This window comes from Leuresthes tenuis, unplaced genomic scaffold (assembly GCF_036924035.1).
Source record: "Leuresthes tenuis unplaced genomic scaffold, fLeuTen1.0.hap1 SCAF_21, whole genome shotgun sequence".
NCBI lineage: Eukaryota > Metazoa > Chordata > Actinopteri > Atheriniformes > Atherinopsidae > Leuresthes > Leuresthes tenuis.
Window position 1 is genome coordinate 28,904,257 of NW_027325375.1, and position 26,094 is coordinate 28,930,350.

Below are 26,094 nucleotides of genomic sequence, written 5' to 3' on the forward strand. Positions count from 1 at the left end.
TCCCAGGACTGGATATAAATTTTACTATAGAATACTGTAAGAAAGCATTTTTTCTTACTTTCACATGTGAAAATTAACACTAGATGCAATTAACTGATGAATGGTTCACATCTGCAAAGCTGGATTTAAAAAAGGACTAAAACCTTGCGGGATGGTATAACTCACTTGGTAATTTGGGGCACTGATAACACTTGTTTTGTCCCCATGAGTTTCCCACACTGCCACAGCATTCCTCCTGATTGGTCAGAACGGGAAGCGGCGTGCTGTTGCACTAAAGATGGAGAAACGTCATCAGTTGATACGTCTACCAGGATTAGCTGACGGCTGTTAGGCGGGGCTAAACTCACCGCTTGTTTCGGAGTGGTCTCCTGGAAGCAGCGTCCCTTCGGCTTGTGATGGATCAGACGCGGCCCTGTCTTGTGAGGAGGCTTGGTGTCTGATTGGTCGAGAGATTGAAAGACCACAGAGGTGTCTGGCGTGTGGTGAACACGTACGTTAATCTGCACTGAGTACAGAGAGGAGGTAGATATCAGAGGAATGACACACGTCACACAATGAAACGCGGTGAAGCAAACGATAGATACCTTCTGATGAGTGGTGCCCCCCTTGCGACACGGGAAGGCTGAAGATTGAGTGCGTTTGCGTCAGCCCGGTGCGTCCTGTGCCTGACTGCTCCACAAACTTCTGACCGTCTGGTTTCAGGGGTACGGGGTACACAGGCTGTTCGTTGCCCCGCGCTGCCTGAGGTTGCTGCGTCTGCTGGAGCGGAAACTGGCAGAGTCGACCAGTGAAGCCAGGAGGGCACAGGCAGTGCTTCCTGGAGCTGCACACTCCTCCATTCATGCATGTCAGGGGACAAACAACTGCAAAGAGACATTCCCACACAGTTACAATTACAAATACCCCTGGGACAAGCAAGACACAAGTTGTAAAATAGTTTCTGAATCCATTGACATTTACTCACACGCCTTATTGGACTGAAACCGGTGATTTAGAACCTCTCAGACACTTTTATATGATATTTATGTTCATGTGAACAGCCTGATGATTGGGCATATGGTTTAGTGCACTCAGTACTTAGTGTCTGATTAAATATACACACGATATATATGGCAGGCAGGCTGAAAAGCTTGTGACTTAAGCAGGGCCACATAAAGTATTCACTTTGAACTGTAGAACTGTAAAGATCACATCAGCATGAAGGACTCAGTCGGCCGAGCAGTACAGCAGGTAAAGTCACTGATCTGTGTAACGGCTTTACTCTGACATATGGGAAAGATCTAAAAGTTTTGAGGATCTTGTGGGAAAGCTGCTGGTCGAATGGTGGTTCATGGCACATATTCACTGCAGTCTCCCATTGTGCTTATTTAAGTGCACAACAGAACAATCAGAGGAAAGAGATAAAGAGAGAAAGCAGGACTGTGAGGAAAACAGCAAGCACAGATTGAACCAGAGAGAGATTAGATTCAACAATATGAGCATTTCAGTGATAGTTGATGGTTCATATCAGTGCTCTCTGTCCGTGTCTGGGCTGGGTCACATCCAGCCTGAGCAAAAGATATCTAAGTTTTAGTATTACCATCGAAAACCTCCTAAATTTACTATAAACGAGGCTGAATTGATCGTAAGTGACTGTGGAGAAGTAGAGCAAATTGATCAGCAGCCATTTTGGTAATAATATAACGAACAGAGCAGGAAAAACTGAGGACTATCCAAGAAGTTTGTGTTAAGAACAAAGTTTCCCAACTTAGCATTTTCACACATGATCTTTGGTTTATTTGTTATAAGTGCAACTGATTAGGCTGCTAATTTAAGTTAAAAGAATGATTATTTCGGCTCACAACTGTGGAAATGTAGGGAAAACTCTGCATTTTACTGAGAAAATGTGGTAGCTTAGCCCTCCACTGCAAGAAATTAAGTGAATTTCCCAAAATTTCAACAGTTTCTAAAAAGTTACTTTCATTTTGGGCACCTATGATAGCAAAATATCTACATGTTTTGGCCTGTAGGCCCAATAAAACAAGAAATCTGAGGGTTTGTACAGGCTTACAGAGTTACAGGCTTGTTGCTGTGTCTCCACCATTATGCCAGGGATCAGATTTAACCTGTCAATAAAAACTGCAATGACTTCATTTATGAGACTTCTTCTCAAATGAACAAAATAATTCTGAACTTTGACCAGTTTATACTTTAGATCAAGAGGATATTTGTGCCACACCTAGTGTAAATCCCACAGTTTGCCAGATGGATAACTGGAAAACACGATGCCTCCAGTCATGGCTGTTGTTGGCGTGGAGGTATTCGATTATTCTGCCTCTTTTCTGAACCACATCGAATAGACAAATCAGGATCAAGGCTTTTGTACACTCAGTGTTGTTTCATTTCATCTCTTTTCTTGTCTTTTTAGTAAAACATTCAGTACATTATTGTTCAGTCCACAAAGTTCCTACATGTTTCCATCAAGATCGCCTCAAAGCGAGTTTAAATAGATGTTTTTGAAAAAAAAGAAACGTGGATCAGACATGTTTCCATCGCTGGAACTCAACAGAAGAGGCGGTCGTTTACTTTGAGAAAAACCATCGCGCTCTTATCTCGTGGAGGGGAAAAAACAATAAACACAGCAGGGACATCTAGGAACTCCAAAACTCTTCTTATCATATCTGCACGGTTGCAACGTTGCTTCTACCCCCAAAATATGCATCAATGCTTCTTCAAAAGAGGCTAAAACCACCTTAAACCTTCCTGAAATATCCTCTAAATGAGCATCAAACAAAGCAATGGAAGCCTGGTTGGTGACTCAAAGCTTTTCATCTCCCCTTCGTCAGCTTGTCTTAATCTAACAGTTTTTATCCAGGAGAGACAGGGGAAGAGAGATGAGGGGGCCTCTTTCTTCCAATGTGCCATGCTTCTACATATGGAAGCAATCAGATGGGGACTGCCAAAGAGTCGGAGCTGCAGCATAATTAGGGGACAAGATCAATTTAAGCACAGCTGGGACATCACACAGTGAAAGTCTGGCAGATAAAATGAAAGAGCCTCACTGAAACATCAGCTGGCCGAGTGAAATTAGCTGAAACTGAAAGAAAGATGGATCATTCTGGAGCAACTTTTGACTACCTATAACAACATGTGACGGCGGTCTTTAACCGCAGTGACTGAGCGCAGGAAACAACATGCAGAGTCAAGCTGGAAGGCTCAGACATGGCAGGAAAAAGACGGTGAGCAGCACAGACTGAAGACCGCCTGCTCAACTCCGTCAGACGCCCTCTGACACAAGTTTCCGTGATTCAAAGTGTGTCTCGGTTCTGAATTAAGAGTGTGAGAAAACTGGGAAAGATGTGGGGGTGGAAAAGTGAGATTGCAGACATGGAGAGAAAGCAAAAGCACCTCTTTCCAAATGTTATTACACAATCTAAACCAACAAAGACGGAGAAGATGACATACTGCAGGCAGAGTCTGGACTGAGGCTCCTTCTGGCTGTGAAAGCGTCTGACTGAGGCCGAGTGCTCTGATGCAGCCTGAGCTACTCTAATGAACACAAAGAAAAGGGAGGGATCGTGTTTCATACTTTGGGTTGCATTTCATGGGTGGAGACAGGGCGGGGGGTCCTGTGAATGAGAGCGTTTGAAGTTGTAAAGTAAGACCGGTGCGATGTGACACAGACAGTGCTGATTAAAGAGAAAGTACACTTCACATCACTGACTGAAAACTGGGCTCAGGGTTGGTCAGTTGTGCCATGACAGGTCCTGCAGGTCCAGGGCTGATTCCTGTTTCTTTGGGTTGGGTTTAAATAAGTAAATAACAGCAGAGCCTAAACTTTTATATTCAGTATCATGTCAGCAAAACTGGGATAACTGAATGCATGAAGCTGCCTGGAGGTGCGATCAGATATGAGATGCTACACTTCCTGTGAGAACAGTGAGAATAACACTGATGTGAAGGAATCTGTGATCTGTGAGGACTTCTGACAGGGGAGCGAAGAACTAGACATAACGGGACCACCGGAGAGCAAACGTTCTCCATCTGAAGCAATTCAAAGCACATGCAAGGCGGCTGTTCACTGTCAGACTTGTTCGACAGCTTACTGTGGGACATTACTTTTGAAAATACGGTAAGTCTTAAGGTATTTTGGGATTAGACGGGTTGAGTCACAGCTGATCAGGATGAGTCGGGCATTTAACGTGCATCCAGTGTGTCGCAACACGGACGTTCCTGAGTTGAACAAACAGTGACAAAGTAAATAAACTGTCTAATGCAAAAGTGATGAATAAAAATCACTAAACAAAGCACTTGCTTTGAGGTTTGGGTAGAATTTGGACTCTTTATTTTGTGCTACTTGTGAGTAGCTGCTAGCTTAGCTCCCGTGTCTCCAAACTGAGAGCGCTCTGACCGCCGCCTACTGCAGGTAAGACGCCGACGCCTCACGTGTCGTTCACATAAGACCTCAGATGTTTGATCGCCCACGTCAGGTCTGACAGTGAATCTGGAGCATTGCATCATCATCCCTTTCATCTGTGTGACGGGTCAGATTCACACTGATGACACACTATTTTAAATGTCAACTCAAACAGGAAACGGTGGAAAGATGCTATTCCCAGCACACATAAATCACATTTTTATGTGGCCTTGGTGTGACAAATAGGCCTGTTTTGGCAAAATGTGGTCACTTGTTTGTGCCAGGATGAAGCTCCGCCCCACTTGAGTCTGAAAATATGTAGAAAATGAGATGGCAGCTCCTGCTAGTTCACAACTTTAGCGTCGTATAAAAATCATAAACACAGGTTTGACCCTGAAAGTCTCTCTTTACGTGCCTTAAAAGCAACAACAGGGGAAACTTTGTTTGGAGATGTTACGAAACAATATGTTTCATAAGTTAAGCTTGTTTTTTCCTTGCATCTCTGCTTTCTGTGTGTGTGTATTTTATTTAGCTGTTCCTCTCCACATGGGGCTTGCTGCTGTTTGCATCTATTGGAAAATATCCCTCAATGGTGACACACTTTAAGAACAATATATTTTATCATGGAGCAGTTTATAGTGTTATGTTGCAGTTGAATGACTGTATTGTTATCATAATTAAGGCAAACTAAGCTCTAATTATAGGGAATTAGCTCCCTGGATAATCACATTTCAGCATCAAGACATAGCTTGCAACAACAGCTGGATTTACAGCTGCACTTTACACCAATTTTCTCACAACTGTACCCTGAATACCATTCTGTTTAAATAATCTGTGTTGTGTCTGTTTGTCTTCAGAGCCCCAGGAGGACTGAATGACTTGTATGTTCTAATAACACATAGTGAAACCGCTCCTTCACTTTTCTGGCCCCTGATTTGAGCTTGAGTCACGCCTGCAGTGCACAGGCTAATGTTTTCAGCAGATCTTGCATGTAAGTGGGCGTGTTTGTGTCTGCGTGTGCCATTAAGTGGAGGGTGTACCGTCTCCCCGAGAGCCGCTGTGGTTAGCTGACTGCGCCACATCATATACCGAAAAGAGCAGAGAGATTAAAAGCTGAGATCATAAATACTTCACTCTCCAGCACAATCTCCTATTAAATCATCACGTTGGAGTTCATTAGGAAAATTTATAATCCTAAATCCCACACTGATTCTTCTTGTGAGCGTCTCGGATGCAGCATTGCTGCTTTGTACCACACCTTTGTCTTTGCAGTTCTAACACATTCCTGAGTCTAGAGGTGGCATGTTATTAAAATAATCAAACGTGCCTAAGAGTTATTTGGTGGTCTAAATGAATGTGAGGTATGAACTGGGCTGCCTGAAGTTTGGAGGAGGTGGAACTTGTGGATGTGAAACAGTTAAGCTACTATGAACGTAATTTTCCACCCGCTCTAGTCAAAGAAAATCAGGGAAGCTGGGAACAATCCAGGACTTTACAATTACTTATTTTTGCATCTGTGGATCATCTACATGAGCACAAAGTCTTGATAGATTGACTTTATTCACTGCAATCAATCTGAATTAAGACAGCATAAATGCTACTTTCTAGAACGAGTTAAATATTTTCTCTTTTTCACTGATAAGACTAATTTAGTAAGTGAGTGCTGGCATGCAGGTATGTTCCAAGAGTGAGGAAACATATAATCTTCCAGCATAGCACTTATTCAACAAGAAGAGGGAAAGGAAGTGGATAAAGAGACAGGAGAAGGGGAGTCTGTTTGTCTTCAAGCTCTTATCATCGGTGTTTCTCATGACATAATGAGAGCTGTTTCTTCAAATGCTAGATCTCCTCACAGTACAAAAGGCAAGAGGGAACGCAGATTTGTCATCATATTTGGGGGGAAAAAGGGAACAAAGCAACAAGAAAGCTTTAAAAAAGGAGCAATGCGACGTTGGATTAATGATTTCTGACACTTTTTTCCCTTTAAGAAAAAAAATGTGCATTCCTCAGCTGCCAAGTAAGCGAGCCCAGTGGAACTAACAGGAAACACTGAAAAAGACGCCATGTATGTCCATGAGAATACATAGAGGCAGAATCAACATTCTTCAAATGTTTAACCATGCTAACAGGTCAAAAATAATGACACATTCACACAGACTTGTACTTTTTTTTGGAAGCTGAACAGAGAATTGTTCATGTGCGTGACGGCAAAAAGAGGGAAACAGACAAAAAAAGCATGAAAGTTGTCCTTTGAGTGCCCTGTGAGAGCACATCCACCCACAGGCACCGCTGTCTGTCTGTCTGTCTGCCTGGGGATGACACATCGGCAGCCCCCTCCCTCGTCACATCGTCCCTCCAGCCGCAGCCGCACCCTCCCAGCACAAAAACAACAAATTACAGTTCTACAAACCACAGCTCGCTGAAGTAAAAAGCTACTGCACCCGTGATCTCCGACAGTACAGATGATGCATATGGCCGATCTGGCCCTTTCTTTGAGTAGAGTCTTCTGGCACGACTACAAATAGCAAGTCTGCAAGATTCAGACGCCAGAATGTTTGGGCCAACTTTCATTCGTTTCCATGATCTCGATGGGTGATTACTCCACGAGTCGTGTTTCCATTGCAGCGATTCTCCAACTGCAACAATGCGATTGTGATGCATGGCACGAACGCAGGCTCCTTAAGTTTCAGTGGAAGAAATTATCACAAATTAAATTAGATTAATTTAAGGTGTCGATTCCCAAATATTTCCACAAGCTTTTCTGCTGCTATCATGGTAAATTTCTTACTAGCCCCACCAAACATGGTCTGGTATGGTACTGTGTTAGCCAGAAGAATGGCATCCCTGACTGGAGTATCTTCAACAAAATATGGCTTAATATTAATGACCCGAATCAACCTGTAAATTGTCATTTCGAAGCATAAAAATTGGGATGATTCTTTCTAATTTATTTCCAGCGACGGCTGTCTGAGAGCATCAGAAACATTATTAAAAGAAAAACATGACTCCAACAGCTAAACAGCAATCAGCAATAATCTTGAGGTCCTCCTTTCAGCACTTTGTAATGTTATTAGGATTAGGATGCGTCCACAGTGTGGTCCTGAGAAGGAACCCAATCAGAGACGTTTATAAGGAGAAATCCAGATTGGCAGTTTCAGCCAGTTCACTGCACATGTGACCAAGTAGGGCTGAATGAGTGAAGACCGAGGAGAGCACCACCATGAAAAGAAAGACAAAAATAGCCAAGATAAATGTCTGAAAAAACTTAGAGACGAGCCACAGTCGCTCCGGTATAACGCTCTAAGGACAGAGCAAACAAAGTTTTTGTAAAACCATAAGAACAACCTCACGGTAAGAAAGAAAGAAAGAACACCCTCTTTTAATTCTACGGTAATACATATCAGGACGCTACAAAAAGAAACATAACGGGGTCCTTGTCAGGTCTTGGATTTAGACACTTACAACCTCAGATAAACAATAATACTTCATAAATTACACAGTGTTGATATTTAGGAAAATTTATCACAAAACGTCGCAGCAGTGAGTGAAAAACTAAGTACTCCTCTGGTGTTTCTATAGGACTTAAGAGGGTAAGTAGCAGCCAGGTGCTGCTAATTAAATGCACTTGATTAACCGATCATCAGTCAGTGTGAGCACCTCTATAAAAGCACAAGTTGAGGCAGTTTGCTGCTCTGCAGCATTCAGGTGTGTGTTAACACGATGCCAAGGAGGAAAGACATCAGCAATGATCTTAGAGAAGCAACAGTTGCTGCCCATCAGTCTGGGGAAAAAAAATTGGAAGTGGAAAACATTAAAGACAGTCGATAATCTTCACGAGAATGAACTTCCAAGGAAGTTGAACCCGAGGTTAGACGCAGGAAAACTGAAACATCTTAAGAGCTTCATCTGAGACTCTCCAGGTCTCAGTTAGCATGCTAAATGTTAAAGTTCATGGCAGTTGAACGAGTATGACCCGTTTGAAAGGGTTGCAGGAGAAAGTGTCTTTTCTTTAAAAAGAACACGGCAGCACAGCTTAGACTTCTGGAACAATGTCCTTTGGACAGACCAGACCAAAGTGGAGATGTTTGGTCCTAATGCACAGCAGCACGTTTGGAGGAAACCAAACACAGCATATCAGCACAAACACCTCATACCAGCTGTCAAGCACGGTGGTGGAGGGCTGATGATCTGGGCTGGTTCTGCAGCCACAGGACCTGGGCACCTTGCAGTCATTGAGTCCACCATGAACTCCTCTGGATACCAAAGTATTCTAGAGTCAGATGTGAGGCCATCTGTCCCACAGCTAAAGCTGGGCTGAAACTGGCTCATCAACAGGACAAAGATCCCAAACACAGCAGCAAAGAATTAAGATGCTGCAGGACAAGGGGATTTTTTCATCATGTTTTGAAAGAATTGCCTGCTTTCTTTTCATCAGACTGTATATAAGTATTTATATATGCACAAAGGTCAATGAACTGAAGCAATGTTATAAAGACAAAGGCGTGAGACACTGATAATGTTTCACATCAACTGATAACTGCAGGTTGTTTAAACTACACAGAATCATGGGGTGTACTTAGTTTTTCAGGCACTGCTGCTAATGACACAGTTTATTATGTCATGTATTGTTGGTCACCTGAGGATGTATTTACTTAATTTCTAGAGCTGGTAGAGACGAGATGATTTCTCATCATGTCCAGATAAGTACAACTTAGAATAGAATAAAAGGTCTGCTTTCTTTTGGACTGCATTTACAGCAGCAGCACACTGAGCTGCTTTGCTGCCTCCGGTGTTGAAGGCACTGAAAGTAGCAATTAATTACAACAATGGGAGCAAATCGTTCACTCAGTGTCAATAACTGGGCTTTATCTCAAGGTCTTGGGTTTTTCAGGAGGTGACGAGCAGGTTAAAGCAGGTAAACATATTTCTAGTTATGCTCCCTGTATTTATTTAAGTTTCATCATGACAAGCCTGCATCCAACAGCATAAAATAATGGCTGAAAGGGAAAAGATGGACTGTTTTAGAATGACTAAAGAAATTGTTGCTCATACAATGCTTGATGTTTTTATGATGCCATCTCCTCACCTGAGCCATGTTTTTGTTGCTCAATGACTTCAGACAGTTTATAGAAATAATCTGATGGTGTATAACCAGTTATTTCTAAAGATATCTACACCCTTACAATGCTTACAATTCCAGTAACTCTGACCAGCACTGTATATGAAAATGGTGAGGTTCAACTTACGGTCAACGAGAAACCAAAATAATAACCTGCAAGCAGCTAAAAGCTGCACAGAGCTTCAGTAACAGATGTTAACTCTCAGTGGGTACGGCACTGGGAGCTTTTCACAGTCCTTATGAAAAGCATTTACATGAATATTCCTCATCGACGTGTCGTTCCACTCAAATGACCCGCGAGAGCCTCAACGGGCCAACGATGGGTCCCATAAAGAGTAAACACATGGCTGCCAGTTTAAAAAGAGAACAGGAGAAAGGTTACCATCACATTACGGGCTTCCCTTCATCATCAGCTCCAAAGCAGGAAACCGCGTCCCCAAATACACCCACCCTCAACTGGGACTGTGACGCCACAGACCACATGGCCTGTGAGAAGCCACATATGAGGTCGGACTGCAGCTGAGCGAGACGCTGAAGTAAATGACTTAATCAGTGGCTTTTGAAAACATCCCCAACCCCCCGCCAGAACTTTGCTAGCTCCGTCAACCCCCAGAAACCCCCTTGGCTTCTGCTATCCAAACAACGGGGCTGCCCTTTGCCAGAGTCTGGCACTGTCACCTGAGGCGCTCATTATTTCTCACTGTCGACATACAACAACAGCTTGTTAACATGAGAGAAACAAGACGTCAAGAAGCCTCCTTCTGAGAGGTTGAGGCAGCCATCATTAAGATCCGGACGGATCTGAGTAACAGTTATCTACATCTTTAACATATCATGGGAATATGAAATGTGTTTTCAAAGCTCACGGGTGAATCCAGCACTTATCTGTACCTCCTCTCTGGCAGACATGTTTATGAAAAGAGAGCCAGACAGAATCTTGGCACCGGTGTGGATGATGTCATATAATGACAATCTAGAGGCCTCGGCTACAGGGACCAGAGGGCAGGCAGGTAGAGCAGTGCTGACAGTGCTCTGCAGAGATTATGTCAGATACCTGCCCCGCAGGATTGTCAGCAGTGGAGCGCGTGGCAGGTAATGTCTGTAGGCTGCTCAGCCACAGCAGCAGGCCGCGCTGGCAGGGCCCGTGTTTTTCTGTTTACCCGAGCTAATCGCTACAGCTTCAGGGTCCTGCACGCCGTGCCGTGGGTGCAGTCCCAAGCGCTCGCATTCCTCTGAGTGGCTTTAAATAACTGCTGCGTTTCTCTCCCTTGCTACGCAAATGGGAGGAGAGTGTTAAAGATGGTAAAGAGGGTTGTTTGTTTGAGTTGAGTGCAGCACACTGCTCTGGCGCACACTCGCATGCAAACACACAAACTGTTCCCCGGTGACGAGAGCAAAAAGAAAGCCTCTGATTGCTGCTTTGTTACCCAAACTTAATTTTAATGTGATGCTACTTTTCAACTTGCACAGCAGAAATGTTTGTTTTGGGGGTTTTTCCAGAGAAATTGATGACATGCGAGAGTCTAATTTCATGGGAAATTCCTGCTGAGATTATGTGGATTTAGGCTGTGAACAAATGGGGTAGAACAATCCCGACAAAAGTAGAAACAGAGAGAGCTGGCTGTGGATTTAACCCTTTTAACAACCAGCATTCTTTCAGTGGCAGCAGCAAAAAGAAAATCAAAAGAAGTCCGTAGTGATTGTTACAGCCTGGACATTGTGTGTGTGTGTGTGTGTGTGTGTGTGGTTCTTCAGTGATCCTCCTTGTGTAACCGTGTTAAAAGATTCATGAGAGTACAAGCCCTCAAATAACCTCCTGCGTTGCCCTCTCAACAAGCATAAATAGACGGGGAGAGGTGACAGAATGTGCAGCCATGTTTATCAAAACTGTTCAGGCCGCAAACCTTTCACGATCGACATTTTGCCTCGGATAAGAAGCCGTTCAGGATTAATAAGCTGCAAATGAATGTGCCTGAGTCTACGTGTGTCTTTGAGAAGTTGTGCCAAGCTTCACCTCAGAGTTCAGTCCAACCTGTGGCAAAAGCCCGGAGTGCTGCAGGTTTTTGGTTGCCTGTGTTAGACCGCCTTCTCCAAAGTTTGGCATGAGAGAAAGAGGAGTGCGTGGGGAAGAGCAGAGGGCTTTGAAAGGTAAAATAAACTCACCTCCCTACTTAGAGAGAAAGCAGAACCTCGTCTACTGTATTTAACTGACTTTTCCTCATTCTCTGGCTCCCATGGACCTCTGACCCATGCCGAGCAAAAACCAAAACAAACCACAGGGCTACTACTGTCACTTTACTCTAAATACAAAACCACAAGGGAAATCACGGAATAGCAATTTCCACTTGTCATGATGCCCATTTTAGGGTGAGACAAGCCCAGGCCTGAATATGATAACACCACTTCTTGTGAAACGCTGCTTGGATGTCTGGTGCCCGAATAAAGACGAGATGCCACTGAGATGAAGAGAAGAGGCGACGCTCACAGGGGGCGGCGAGCAGCTGCCGGCGGTAAGGCTGATGTATGGGATGCCTCTGGGTGCAGCAACGGCAGGAGAAAAATAGACTTGGACTAAATTCTTGCAGGAAAAACACTTCTTGTTTCGAACAGTCACAACAGCAAGTTGGTTGTTGGAGTTTTCAGGAGTCAGGGAAACATTTATCTGCCAATAAACAGGAAAAAACGTGCAATGTGTTCCGCATACACACATTTTGTGCTTTAAAAACAACCAATAAGTCAAATACAATTTCTTCATCCCCCCTTTTTGTGCCTCCTTCAGAGTGCTGTTCTATATAAAAAGAGGAATATGCCTCAGACTCCACCCCCGCAGAGCCCTTTAATCGGCTAACTGGATACAATGTGAATTCTGTGGAAAAAGGTCGACTTTCGCCTGCCTGCTAACAAGCCCGGGAGGAAATCCATGAACGACACGTGGAAACATGACCGGTGCATATCTGAAATATCTGAAATGAAGTTACAGTGATGGTCAGGTTAAATTTATCAAGTAAGAGATCAGATATTTTTAATCTGGTGAGAACATGAACTGTGAATCATCATCTGACTCCCGCGGCTCCATGAACCATTTTGGCATCCTCCAGCTGACTGGTTCGGCTTTGGGTCATTCTAAGACAGCACTTCATGTGATTTGATTGCTTCGTTTCTCCCTTTTTTAGAAATGAACTTCGTCCCTCACTGTTCAGTTGAGTCCTGACACGATGATAACTTTCATACAGGAAAATATCATGCTTTGACATTAAATATAGCCTTTGTGTTGCTGTGTGATGAGGAGGAAGTGCACTGAGAAACATTTAGATGATACAACATAACAATGGTAACATTTAACTCTGGAAGGCTGCAAACGTACATTACCATCCATGGAGCCAAGCCTCCAACATTAACTGTTTAAAGTTGTAAATGTGATTTTTTTTCTGGCTTTTCTCAGTTTGTAAAAATTCAAAACATTCCTCCATGGAAGCGAAAACCTCTGCCAACACTGATATGTCCTCCAGCTGTTTAAACCAAGAACCTGAGTTTGCTGTCCTCGTGTTTTCACTCACTTTCTCGCACCTATTTATCCACCAGAGGTGAAGAATAATCTATACTTCTTTGTTCCTTTCAGAGCTATGGTAGACGCGCTCTGCTGGCTGATATCCCAGAACCGGTTCACAAGTAAAACTTGAATGTTTCACGGTCCTCGACCTGCTTCTTCACCGATCTGACTTCGACATTCCTCATACATTGTGAGGCACCGGTCATAAAAGAGCAAATGTATTCCTGTAGAGGAAAAGTTTAGTTGGGTTTGTTCATTCTGAGCCTCAGACTCGCTGCACGCTGACATCACAACTGCTCAAATATGGAAAAGTCCTCATTGTTGCTGTTATAGCATTGGCTGTTTTAACACGGGAGGGAGAAATTTCCACTTGTCCACACCACATTCCAGCGCTCACTACGAACAACACACATCTCCTGCCCAGGCTGAAGTCAAACCCTCAGTGAAGACCTTTTCAGACTTTCTGTGAAATCCAGGAGGCAGGTGAACGAACGCATGGCAGCTTTCATTATTAAGGCCAAATGTGAGGCAGTGTGAGGTATTCCAGGAATCTAATATGCCTCTCTTGAATGATTTGACCCAGAAGTTCCAAAACATGACGCACCACATGGAAATTAAGAGAAAAGAGGGAATACTGGAGTCTGAGCCAGCTCTGACTCTACGCTGTGTCAGAGAGGAAGAACACTGTCGCGGCGCTATAAAAGCAGGATTCAGAGAAAAAGAAACAAATCCAGGCTGCTTACGTTCAAAACTACAACTTTTCTGGGAAAAACTGCAAAGAAGCACCACAATTAAGTCCTGCTGACTTTTTAAAGGCGGTTTCTTCTCTCTTTAAAATTCGAACACAAGGGGCTGTAAAACGTTGGACAAAATCATAGAAATTGGAGGGAAAATGTGGGGTTTAAGGAGGGAAAGATGGGAGTTTGAGGAATGAATGGAAGGTAGATCTGGAGCCAGTGTGTGTCTGCTGAAATATGATAACAGCTAATGTCCCTACTGGCTCGTGCTTCCTTTTGTTTTTATTACCAATATGGCAGCAACCAATGCTTCATTACAACAAATTAATATAAAGTAAAAAGGACTTGAGTTTGCTTCTTATCAACAATCTCATTCTCTGCTCTGGGCAAAGGCTAAGAGGATCAGTCATGTCCATTTCTGGGCCGGATACTAACATAGACTGCAAGGCTCCATGTCTCACCACAGCTGATCTGATACAGCACTGAAAAGGCTCCAGTTGTGCCAACCAGACACTGGAGTAAGAGGGGGAAAGTATAGATCTTAGGAGTACATTTATGAGTTACGTAATGAGCCATGCCTTTCTGATTAAAGTGCAACACTGGACTATTTTCCAGCAGTATAGCAGAGGGTAAACCCCACCTCACCTCATCTTAAGCACCTATTATTTCGCAGATTTTACACCTTGTTAAAGTAGTAAAATCTTATTGGGTTTACTGTGAATATCACAGCATCAAGCTGGATTACGTCAGAAAGAAGAAAAGGACTTTTCATGGAGTCATGGCTGAACCTGATGGAGCTGGACGTACAGGCTATCGTGTGCCTAACGATAAATAGAGCTGAGTATTACCTCTGATTTTAAGAATCATTCAGATCTCATCAAAAGATCTTGATTCAATCTCCAACTCCATCTTTAAAAGGAACTTTTTTTTTTTGAGGCAGCCCTGATGATAATCACTCAGTAGATAAGGAGATAAATGTTTTTTATTAAACATTACTCTGTCAGATCCATTTTAATATACTTTTTTTAATTTTCTTCTAAACCTAACTTTAGTCTTTCACACTTATCTTACAATTTACTCCAATGGAAGCTCATGCCCATGTTTTGTAAGCTCCAGTAGAGGCTGAAAGGTCTCACTGAACCCCACATTTTACTTTTCTGCAGATACTAAGCTGCTAAAACTCAGTTTCCCTGTAGTGCAGCACGAGTGGAGCCCTCCACCTACTGTGTAGCTGATCATTTTCCACCACAGTCTTGTAGTAACATTAAAAATTGGCTGCCTGAGTTTGTCATCCTGCGTAATGAAGCATTTTATGGACTGGCAATGCTGTAATTAGCAATTTCACTGTCCACAAAGAGTCATTTTATGAGCAAACAAACAGGCCTCCCTCGCCCCTCCACCACCTATAAACCTCAGAGGTCAGGGCAGCACTGATCGCAGCGGCCTATTCATATCGCCTCATAAATAAACTGCATTGTTTCAGCTTCCGTCACTCACCGACCCTGAAGCCCGGTCCGATGAGCGTGTCGGCCGCCTGCCCGTTCTCCGCGATCAGCGTGGTGTTGTTGCCCTGCTCGCACTTATCCTGGCACTGTCCCTTCAGGCAGATCCGCTTGCAGATGAGAGGAGCGATGACCACCTTGAAGCGCTCCCGTGTGGAGGAGCGCTCCGCGCACCACACCAGCCTGTGGACGCTGAGCCAGATGACAAGCAGATGGGAGATCAGAGAGGGCATCCTGGCATCCTTCACTGCCCTCTGCAGAGATCCGAGGACATTAAATCACAAGCTGGGGGCTTCAGCTCCAGCTCAAAGGCGCCTGCTTTGTTAACCGAGAGATAGCTTTGACGTCTCATACGGTGGACAAAAAAGAGGAAAAAAAGGGGGAAAAAAGCGCGTCCACCCTCAACTTTTCTCCTTCAGGAAAAATATATTCACTTCCTTCGCGTGCCCGAATGATCCGCCTGCGAAAGCGCCACGTTTGGCATCTTTGGAAGTTTCTCGTTGTCCTCGCTTTAGTCGCTCTTCTCTTCCTTCTTCTCGCCTGTTGCTTTGGAGAGTTGGAGAGAGTGGTGCGTATGTGGGTTTGGGAGAGAAAGAAGGGAGGAGAGGAGAAGGGGTGTGAGCCAACCCTCTCTAAAGAAACCTGGCTGCAGGCCAGCCAGGCGGTGCAGGAGCAAAGCTGAGAGTGGTTTCCTTGTTGGTCATTCCTCCCTGCGCCCCCTCCCCGGCTCTGCTGCCCCCGCACAGACCCCACTCTGCAAATCACAGCTGCACAGCTGTGTGTGTCACTCCGACACACAAAAACTGTCAGGGGCCTGTAATGTACGACTTGATTCACCTTTGTGTCTGTCTGCTGAGATATGACGAATGTGGCCGAGCTAAAGGATAAAAAAACTAATCTTCTTCTTGACTCTGACACCCTGAAACATTATTGAGAATGGAAACAAGCAGTGTTTCAGGCGCTTTTATTGGATAAATAAAGGTTAAGGATATATACACAAATAAAATATATTAAAATGACACATTTTAGTCTTGGAATCACCGTTAAACTCATCAATCAGATTTAAAATCAGCTTATTGAAGCCATGTTAATACGTGAAGTTCAATCCAAGGGTTTAGATTAGGGTTTTAATCCACATAAATTATATAATATGTGAAATCTGGAGAAAAATAAGTACAATGTAAAGGTCTAAAGTCTGAAAATGTGTCATGGTCGCACAGGCGGGCAGAGACGGGGTCTTTAATAGCCATTTTCTGCCTGTTCTTTGTTTTTTTCATCGCTTTGTTGCTTTGATGTCTTTCTGTTTCTGTGTACATGGTTTTAGTCTTTATGAAATTGTTCTGTCTCTGTAGTTTTCTGCCCCCTTGTTTGGGTTTCTGTTCACATAGTCACGTTCTGTCTAATTTTCTGTGTCTTTGGGGCCATTTTCCATTGTTTCGATGCCTTTTATTGTTGTCTTTGAATTTGTTTTCCTCTTTTTCATTTACATCTCGTGTTGTTTCCTCTCTTTGCGTGTCCTTTTGTTCCTGTATTAAATCCTTTTGTTTTAACTTAGCATCTCTTCATCTAAATCGTTGCGCATCTATATGCTTCTTTAAGTTTATCTCTCTCTGCAGACATCCATCTTTCTTCATCCCGTTCAGGGTTGTGGGAGCTCTAATCTGTCCCTACTGACACTGGGTGAGAGCCAGGTACAGCCCAGACATTTCACCCAGAACACAGACGCAGACATGCACAGGGAGGCGAGTTGGGCGCTTGGAAAAAGAGGCACAGTGAGGACATGAAAGAACCTTCTTGGTCGCCAAACACTGCAAGACTGTCCCGTGAGACCACATGACACCAAACACGGTGCCGCATCCTCTCATCGAAGCCGATAAAAGTCAGACAGTGAACGTGACACCACGCTGTCTGCAGAGCTGAAGCTGCTTTAACGCCTGACGTCATCCGGGCGACCTGCTCAGCTGTGACTCTCGTCTGGGACAAGTATTAAAAAAGTGACGAGTAAGAGTCAGAGTCTGGGGTCACGTGGGCTGAAAGCGAAAGAGCAACAAAGAGAAAAAGACAGAATGAAAGTTGAGTCACTTCCTCAGCAAAAAGTGAGAGTGTTTACTTTCCGGCGCTGAGGATATGACTGCATGGGCCTGCAGAGAGTTCACAGGCCGCTCTCACATTTCTCTGCCGGCGCTGCTCGCCATCGCCGCATCAGCGGCTGCCAAGACACACACACACGCACACGCACGCACACAGAACTGTAAACACATTGTAGGTCATACAAAAGCCATCCCTGAGTGTTTGTTGGTACAATATAAATACTTCGCTGATGAAAACCGAGACCTTAATCTTACGTAATGACGCGCGCGATAATGAGAAAAACAGAAAAGAAAAAAGGACCGAGCAGCAAAACCTAAAAATAAAGACAGCTCTGGGTAACTGGTGCTGCTACAGGGCAGAAGTTCAAACTTTTACTCAAGTAAAAGTTGCAATGCAACAATAATGATCGCACAGCGTTTATTTGCGGGACCGCGCTCTCCTCTCAGAGCTTCCACAGCCACTGGCTGCAGTTTTCCTCTCAGAGCCGGTTCCGATGGGCCGCTGGCTGCAGTTTTCCTCTCAGAACCGGTTCTGATGGGCCGCTGGCCCTCAGATTTAAGAGGTGTCCACCGGGGCTCCGGCTGGATCCTCCTTCCACCACAGTGACAAAAGCTTTAAGCAGCTTTGTGTGTCATCCGTTGATCTTTTCTCTGTGTTTAGGTGTGTTTGTTTTCCCATGCCCGCCCCCCCCCCCACTTTTTGCCAAGACTGCAATTATTTGAATCTACAAAAACACCGGCTGCATATTCTTAAGAGATCAGCATTTCAGCTTCAGTCATGACTTTGAGGGTCGTCTGCAGAAGGGCGAATTCGTGGGATTTTCATGATCCTTTAGGACCACCACGAGGATAAAATTAAGATGTCAAACGGCCATAAGATGGCTGGATATGAAATGTAAATACATATCCAAAGTTCTGCCAGTGGATGCCTTTTATAAGCTTTAACGTGACAGCAAACACAACCTCCGCCTCAACTCCTGCACTGGTAGAAAACTTCATTTTTTAAAGTGTGTCAGGGTTCAAATCTGCATTCAGGAAAAAGTATAAAGTCCCGCAAGAAATAGCAGTAGTGCACGCTGTGTATAATCATTTTAACACGCCGCATTCTACATGCACTGCCTGGGACTCTTATCCAGCCATACGTTAAGCTTCTGCAACGACACCAAAAGCCACCGGAAATAGTAGTTTGCGTGCACGAACAGAGCGGCCGCAGCGTGTTATTTGGGATCCATTTTTAAGCGTGAACACGCCTCTGGGGCAATGCTTCAGGTGGAGGGGAAAAAACTGTCCTCCAAGGCAGAATCCGGATGTCCTGCACTCAGACGAGCTCACACCGTCACACTGACAGCTCTTTTCTGACGTGGTCAGAACAGCTTTTACACCCCAGGTGGAAACAAACAACCAATCACACAGAGACCGGAAGTGTAAACAGGCCCTTTAATATAGTAACGTCTACAGTAGGTAACAGGATGGGTGTGATTACATGTGGAACACAGAAACATAAGAAAGTAAAGTCATTTCACATTAAACAAACCTCCTAACCTGTAATGCCATTTTTGTTTGAACCTACATGCAGTACGGCAAATACGGAGAAAGTCTCTGGGGAAAAAGGTACTTTGGCAAACTGTTTCCAGGATATACACAGCGTATAAGTTTGAGTGACTGTTAGAAGGATGTAAATGTACACATACAGAAGTAGTTACATGGATATTTCAGTATAGGTGAAAAGTAGCGGCGGACAGTTTGAGAGGAACAACGTCTGCAGAGGCAGGCAGCAACAGCTTAACATGAGGAAGAAATGTCACAGGGTTATATACATCTACACTGTGTGAAGCTCCTCACACGACAGCCTCCTTTAAATAAAATAAAATAGCTAAAACTACATTCTTATATACAGAAATGACACGGTCAGTGTGCTATTCACATGCAGCAGGCCAGCAACAACGATGCCAGTCTGGAAAAGGAAAGCAGCAGCAGCAGCTTTAAAAGATGCAAACAAAACAGCTGGAATCAAGATGGACGCTAATCAGATGGCAGAAACGCTTCTTTATTCGGGCGCATGCTAATCTTTCTTGTTTTGGTGAACAAACACGTGCGTGTGTTGGTGTTTTTAAAGCAGGAAGTCCTTGTTTTAGATAACTTGAGCTTGATAGCATTACCGCCGTGTGACGGATGAGTGAAAGGATGAGATAAGGCGGAGCAGGAGGAGGCACACGAGCTGCTGGCTGGAGAGCGACGCTCTCTCACACAGCAGCGCAAATGGGGCCAAAGCTTGAGCTTCAGGTGTGGTTTAATGAGTGCTTCTTCTGGCGTATGAGTCACACATTTCATCAACTTTGAAACAGAGCATTACAGTGATGCTCGGTGACATCAGCAAACAAAGAGGCTTTAACAGCTTTATGGATCGTTTAAAAATGAGCACAGACTGTAAGAAGCAGACTACAGAGCAGGTTTAAGGGTCAGAAAATAACAAGCTACAATAAGCTTAACCAACATGGCTGTGTGTAAATAAGACACTTCTTTTTAGGCGTTTCCAGCTGTTATCCATCTGTCCAAGAAAAGCAAACGACCCACAGCTGATTTAGACGGTTTAAGAAAAGTATCGTGAAAGCACCGGCAGAAGATGTTAAAGCTTTATCCTTAAACATTTAGCTGTCCGATGACATTAAAGGCCGTCTGAGAAGTCATTTCCCTCAAAGGAATGAAGGTAAGACTGAAATAAACACATCTGCTCCATCAGACGTCATCGGAACAAACGTCCCTCTTTCTTGACTAATTAAAACTTTGTTTAAAGCAGATTTTATTCATTCTCGCTTTAAACATCCGGTTATTAAACCTTAGATTAGTGACGTCGTTGTTTTTAAATGAATTACACCTTTAAAAGTGTTGTTCGACTTCTTTATTTCCCCAGATCGGACGCACTTTGGGTCAATTTCTGTCGTTTTAAATGTAAAAAGCTGCTTTGACTTGACAAGGAAAACAATAATAAGGAGTCAGTTGGTTCATCTCCCACAGGAAGCATGAGCTTCACCTCCGATGCACACCTGGAACTCAGAGAACCGCCGTTTCTGCTTCTGGAGAAATGTCCAGAGGATGAATAAGTGCTGCTAAAGAATGTGGAGTGGATCGTTTAAGAGCCTCAGAAACTAAACTGGGGTTCAAATCAGCCACTTTCCTGATGCTCTACACGCAGTTCACCACCGAGCCGTCCTCCTCCTCAGCCCCCCACTCCCCAAACCTCATCTGAGGAGACGGGGCCGCAGGATGCAGGTTGTTGATGTCGTCCATGGCGTCTGGGTCCGTTTCGTCGCTGGGGCCAATGCCCATGTGGCCGCCTTCCTCGCGGTGCGTGCGCACGTGTTTGCGCAGCGCCGCGGGCTCTTTGAAGGTGCGGTTGCAGAAGGGGCAGCAGCACGGCCTCTCCCCGGTGTGGATGAGCTGGTGGTGTTTGAGGTGCTGCAGGCGGCTCAGGCGCTTCCCACAGATGGCGCACACGTAGGGCTTCTCTCCCGTGTGCGTGCGCCGGTGTTTGCGCAAACCGTCCAGGTGGCGGAAGCAGTTCCCACACTCGGAGCAGGAGTAGGGCTTCTCACCGGTGTGGATGCGCAGGTGCGTCTTCAGCGCCCCGGACTCGCGGAAGCGCCGGCCGCAGACTCCACACGGGTAGGGCTTCTCTCCCGTGTGGATGCGGATGTGCTTCTTCAAGCTGGAGATGAGCCGGAAAGTCTTTCCGCACTCCAAGCAGTGGTGAGGCCGGTCTGGAGGGGGGGGCTCGCCCGCCGTGTCGGGGACAGACGGCCCCGCAGAGTCATCCGCTCGGCCCGGGGAAACGGTGTCTCCTCTGCCTGCCCCTGAAGTCCTCTGCAGAGGTTTCTGTGCATCAAGTCCAGCCTGCTGCACGGCTCTCTGGTGACGCAGCGGGTGAGAGAAGGAACGCTGGGAGCTTCCTTCCCCTCCACACTGTCCAAAACCAATGTCTGCCACGTTATGGGAAGATCTTTCTCCATCCTGGCTGTCATTACGTAACCCAGGTTCCTTCCTGCTGGGCTGACCGGAGACCGAAGCCTGTCCCTGCTCCTCTTTGACCTCGAATCTGGAAGCTCCACCTGGTCCTTGAGGCTGCCTCTCATCTTAAGACACAGACAGACGGTTCACTCATAGTATTAAAACACAGAAAGTAATGTAGATGTTGAAGTGGGACATTAACTTATTCAGGAATGTGTTTCTCTGAGCTTATTACCTGGTCTGCTGGAATCAGAGCACATATGAGACGCGTTGGATGCAAAGGAGTCCAGAGCGTGGTTAGTCACAGAACCATCTGGTTGGATTGACAGCTGGCACATTTTATAATCGTCTCTTGGTTCAAAACCATGAAGAGATTCCTCCACAGAGCCGCCCAGACCCAAATCCACGCCTGATCCATTCACATTTCTGGGGTTCTGGTGATTTCGGTCCAAGCCGGAAGCCATTGAGGCCATAGAAGTCAGCGAGGGGGCGAAAACAGACTGACTGACAGCCTGAGGACCCGTGTAGGACACCTGGAGCTGGTCTATGAGCTTCTGAGCGCTGCACAGACACTCCTGCAAAGTCTTTAGCTCCCTCTCGGACACCTCCAGCCGCACTTTGAGTCTCTCGTTCTCCTGCTCCTTATTCAGCAGCTCCTGCTGAGTCTCGTTGAGCACCAGCACCACTTCGCCGAGCAGGGTGTCCACTGCAGCGGACATGGCAGTCTGAATGGTGGGAGCCAGACGCGATTTGAGCGACGTTACCGTCATGCTGCCCTGCGACGCTCCGTATCCAGCTTTGTCCGCTTTGCGATCGTAACAGGACTCAATCCTGTCGGGAATGTTGATTATGCTCTGTTTCCGGTTTCCACTGTGGACTGCCCCGCTGCCACTGTTAGATGAAGCGGAGTCCATGCTGCCTGCGTAGCCAGTTCGTCTGGAAGTCATTGCTGAAGCTGTATTTTGCGCGCTGTGATGCGGTTAGCTAACGCTGATATTTATTGTGCCGCAGTAAACCGTCTGGAGGAAGCGTTTCTGCAGCGTGAGAAGTGGGACTTACTGCCACAGCAGCGCTGCTGATAAAAACAGAGCGGTCACAGTGAGCTGCGACTCTCTGCTGGGCCTGGCTCCGCTCGCCAACATCAGCCTGCTGAACACCAACGATGCCACTCGGTCAAAAACGTGTTCCTGCAAATGCTGCACGAGGAACCAGTCGGTGTTCTGGACCTGCGTTAATTAAGCCTCTGATGTATTATTCAACGACTTTATTGCCGCGACTCACCCATTTCCAGCCGCCTTTGCAGAGCTGCACAGTATACGCAGAGGCCTGTCGCGTACAAATGACGTCACAGATAGGCTCTTCCTGTTGTGTTTCACCCTGGGTTCAGACTCGAAGGCACCCAAGGGTCTTCGAGATTGATTTTTGGCAGTCAAAGGGGATTAAAGTGGCTATCCTTCTTCTTCTTTTTTTGCTTCTCTCCCTCCATACAAAGCCCAGTTTTGTTGTAGCCACGAGTTGCAAAGAATCCCACTTTCTACTTTTCCGGTTCAGTTACACCGACTGGAGCCTTTCTTTGTGCATGCGTGGATTCTCTACAGGTATTCCGCCCTCCTACCACCATCCAACAAAAACATGCAACTACATGGTTGTTTATCCCATTTGTCTCAGTGTGGCCCTGTGATGTACTGGCAGCCTCCCCGGGGTGTAACCTGCCTCTCACCCAATGACAGCTGGAATAGGATCCAGCCCCCTCAGCAACCCTGAACTGGATTAAGCAGGTATGGGTTAAGTGAGTAGAGAGAATAGATGGTTGGATAACATGCACAGAGACTGAGGCTCCTTGATGCAGCTCAGTTTGCTGCATGTTGTCTGCATACATTTTACAATCTTTGATCATCCCCTTCTTTCTGCTCCTTTACCTGACAAGCAACTTTCAATTAAATACCCAAAAATCCTTACAATATATATACATATATGTCTTACCTCCACTCAGTTTAATAGTGGTTGAGCTAAAGCTAAAAGCTACTCAGACATGGGTCACAGAAGCACTGCAGAGAGTCATCAACACAGCCCAGAAGATCACTGGCTGCTCTCTGCCCAGCAGTCTGGATGTAAGTGCCAGCTTTTGCTACCTCAGCAGAGCCAAAAACACAATCAAGGATCCCTTCCACCAACTGTTCGACTCGTTGTCCTCTGGACGGCGCTACATGTATAAAAAATAAAGGACAAATAGACTCAGGGATAGCTTCTGTCCCAGAGCTATAACCACAATTAATCACCACAGTCACTCACAAATGCCTCACTAAACACAAACTGTGCAATAACACGGTCTTGTGCAACAGCTGAAATGGCTCTTATGTGCAATAACATTACTGCTGTCTATTTATTTCTACCACTGCTTTGGTCACAAGGGTCACAATGTTTTAGTTGTGGCTCTCAAACAAATCCAACTGTTACAGTTATTGTACATTTGTATTTTTTAATTCTATTTAGTTTAGTTTAATTTTCTATTTTTTGTGAATTGTATTTATATCAATATATTTTCTAGTTTTTATTTTCTATTTTTTGCATAGTGGCATCGGATTCTCGTTATATGTATGCACTGTATGACAATACAGGCTATTCTATTCCATTCTACTCTATTCTATTCTACTATATTCTATTCTATTCTATTCCGTTCCATTCTTTTCTTTTCTACTCTATTCTACTCTATTCTATTCTATTCTACTCTATTCCATTCTATTCTACTATATTCTATTATATTCTGTTCCATTCTTTTCTACTCTATTCTACTCTATTCTATTCCATTCTACTCTACTCTACTCTATTCCATTCCATTCCAAAGACCATTTTTTTGCAAGCTGAAACAACTCAAACCTCAGAAACTTCAAAGCAGTTTGAGCAAACGCTTCATTGTGGATCCAACAGCCTTTACTCAGTCACACACTCTCTGAATCAATTCTATTCTATTCTATTCTATTGAATCACAGGCTGGTCCGCCGTTTTTTCCACCACAGTCCCTCGGTTGCAACAGCGTGTGGCGACATTCTCCACATTTAGTGACAAGGTGCAAAACTCCCCAACGAAGCAGTTTGAACCGCCATAAAGTCTTTGACAAATGAGTTATTTTAGTGGTGAAAATAGGCTTTGAGCTACAGCTAAATCTCATTCTCCAAACTGAGAGGGATCTTAACACTTTCTACTTCCAGTAAGACACTGAGTATAAGTACTCCAACATATTTTAAAAATATACTTTATAGAGGATGCAGAGTTTTCCACACAGAAGGACATTCTGATGTCATTCACATGGCAGATTTCAGCATATCACTCAAACCCTGACGGGAGTTCAGCCGACCACCATCATCTCAGTGGAGAATGTTCTTTTACGTCACGCCATGTTGCATTCTGGGTCAGGAGCGCCATCTTCTGTTACCTCCGTTTACAACCGCTGCTGCCTGATGAGTTTTCGTCTTGTTTGGCTGTCAAGTCTCGTGGAGAAAGAAAAAAAGAAGATGGGCCTTAACCACAGATTACATTCAGCAGTCAGTTTATTTCTTAGAGACACACGCAGTGGGGTTTTGACTCATTATAGTCACCGTAAAGATGTGTTATATACAATTAAATTCAATTAAATTTTATTTATATAGCGCCAGATTACAACAACTGTCATCTCAAGGCACTTAAATAATATAGTCCAATTCAAGCCAATTGGAATTCAATGCATTGTAATCATAATCCAATATATATATATATATAATATAATTATAATAATATAATATACAGTGGACAGTTACATTCAGGATTTGTTATGAGTGGAAATGGACTGATATGATGTTAGAAGCTGATCCTACCGTCCAAAACAGTATCCTGGAGTTAGAATCAGGGCTCATTCATACAAAAGAAAGCCTCAGGATAAGCAGGAATACACCGTAGCGTTCAATCAAACAGACACTGATGTCAGCTTCACGCTCTCTATAATTCCTCATGTTGTGCTTTTTTTAAATTGTGTTTCTTGATATATTGCAGTGTCCGTTTTTGGCAAAAGAACACGTAGATATGGAGCCCTTTAAATGTTTAAACATCACCTTAAATGCATCGCTGGTTAACACATTATTAGTGAGGCTTTGAGCTGGCCTTTATTGTTACTGGTCTCTTATACAAGTATGTCTGCCAGAAGTGTTTTTTACAAAGCCAGAGCTGAGTCAAAGCGATCCTGATTGTCGGCCTGAAAGTCAAGCCTCAGGGAGAACTGGCTCAATGGTGCAGTAGTGCAGCAGCAGCCATTTGGGGAGAAAAATATTCCAAAATGATGCTTTCAGGGTTCAAGCTCTGCACCAGGCGTTGACCTCTTGCTTGTGCAGACTCTGGGAAGAAGATAAACACTTCTTCTCACTTCCACAGTGTGCATTTCATGGCCTGCCTAAGTTGGGAAACTGGCCAAATATATCTTAAACTGTGATAGTTCGCAGATGACCTGTTCTTCGTCAGTGCAATACATCATGAGACCTAATTAGGATCCTCCACACCCGGTGCAACTGAAAGACATTGAGCAAGTCCTCCGTATTCACCATTATTTCCCATGACTTTTTGGAGTGTTTCAGTTTAAACAAATCTATGATTTCACATCAGAATCGCTTCTAACAAACATGAGACACTGAGCTCCTTCTAATGTTTAATCCGACTGATATTTTCTGT

The 26,094-nt window shown here is 44.5% G+C and overlaps 2 protein-coding genes across 2 annotated transcripts in view; both read right to left on the reverse strand.

Annotated features, from left to right (window-relative positions):
- The window catches only part of ltbp3 (latent transforming growth factor beta binding protein 3), a 38,958-nt gene extending 23,036 nt beyond the window's left edge, over positions 1-15,922 (reverse strand). Inside the window, exons 1-4 of the mRNA XM_072374429.1 lie at positions 15,300-15,922; positions 585-863; positions 348-505; positions 166-271 (exon numbers count right to left, since the gene is read on the reverse strand). Of these exons, the coding sequence (XP_072230530.1) occupies positions 166-271; positions 348-505; positions 585-863; positions 15,300-15,537 (781 nt within the window). The 5' untranslated portion in view covers positions 15,538-15,922. The remainder of the gene's footprint in view (positions 1-165; positions 272-347; positions 506-584; positions 864-15,299) is intronic.
- Positions 15,923-18,822: 2,900 nt separating this feature from the next.
- LOC140280090 (uncharacterized) lies at positions 18,823-22,732 on the reverse strand. Its single transcript, XM_072375360.1, has 2 exons — positions 21,635-22,732; positions 18,823-21,524 (listed from the first exon to the last, which is right to left on the reverse strand). The coding sequence occupies exons 1-2, from the start codon at positions 22,344-22,346 to the stop codon at positions 20,578-20,580; spliced, it is 1,659 nt and encodes a 552-aa protein (XP_072231461.1). The 5' UTR covers positions 22,347-22,732; the 3' UTR covers positions 18,823-20,577.
- Positions 22,733-26,094: the final 3,362 nt, after the last annotated feature.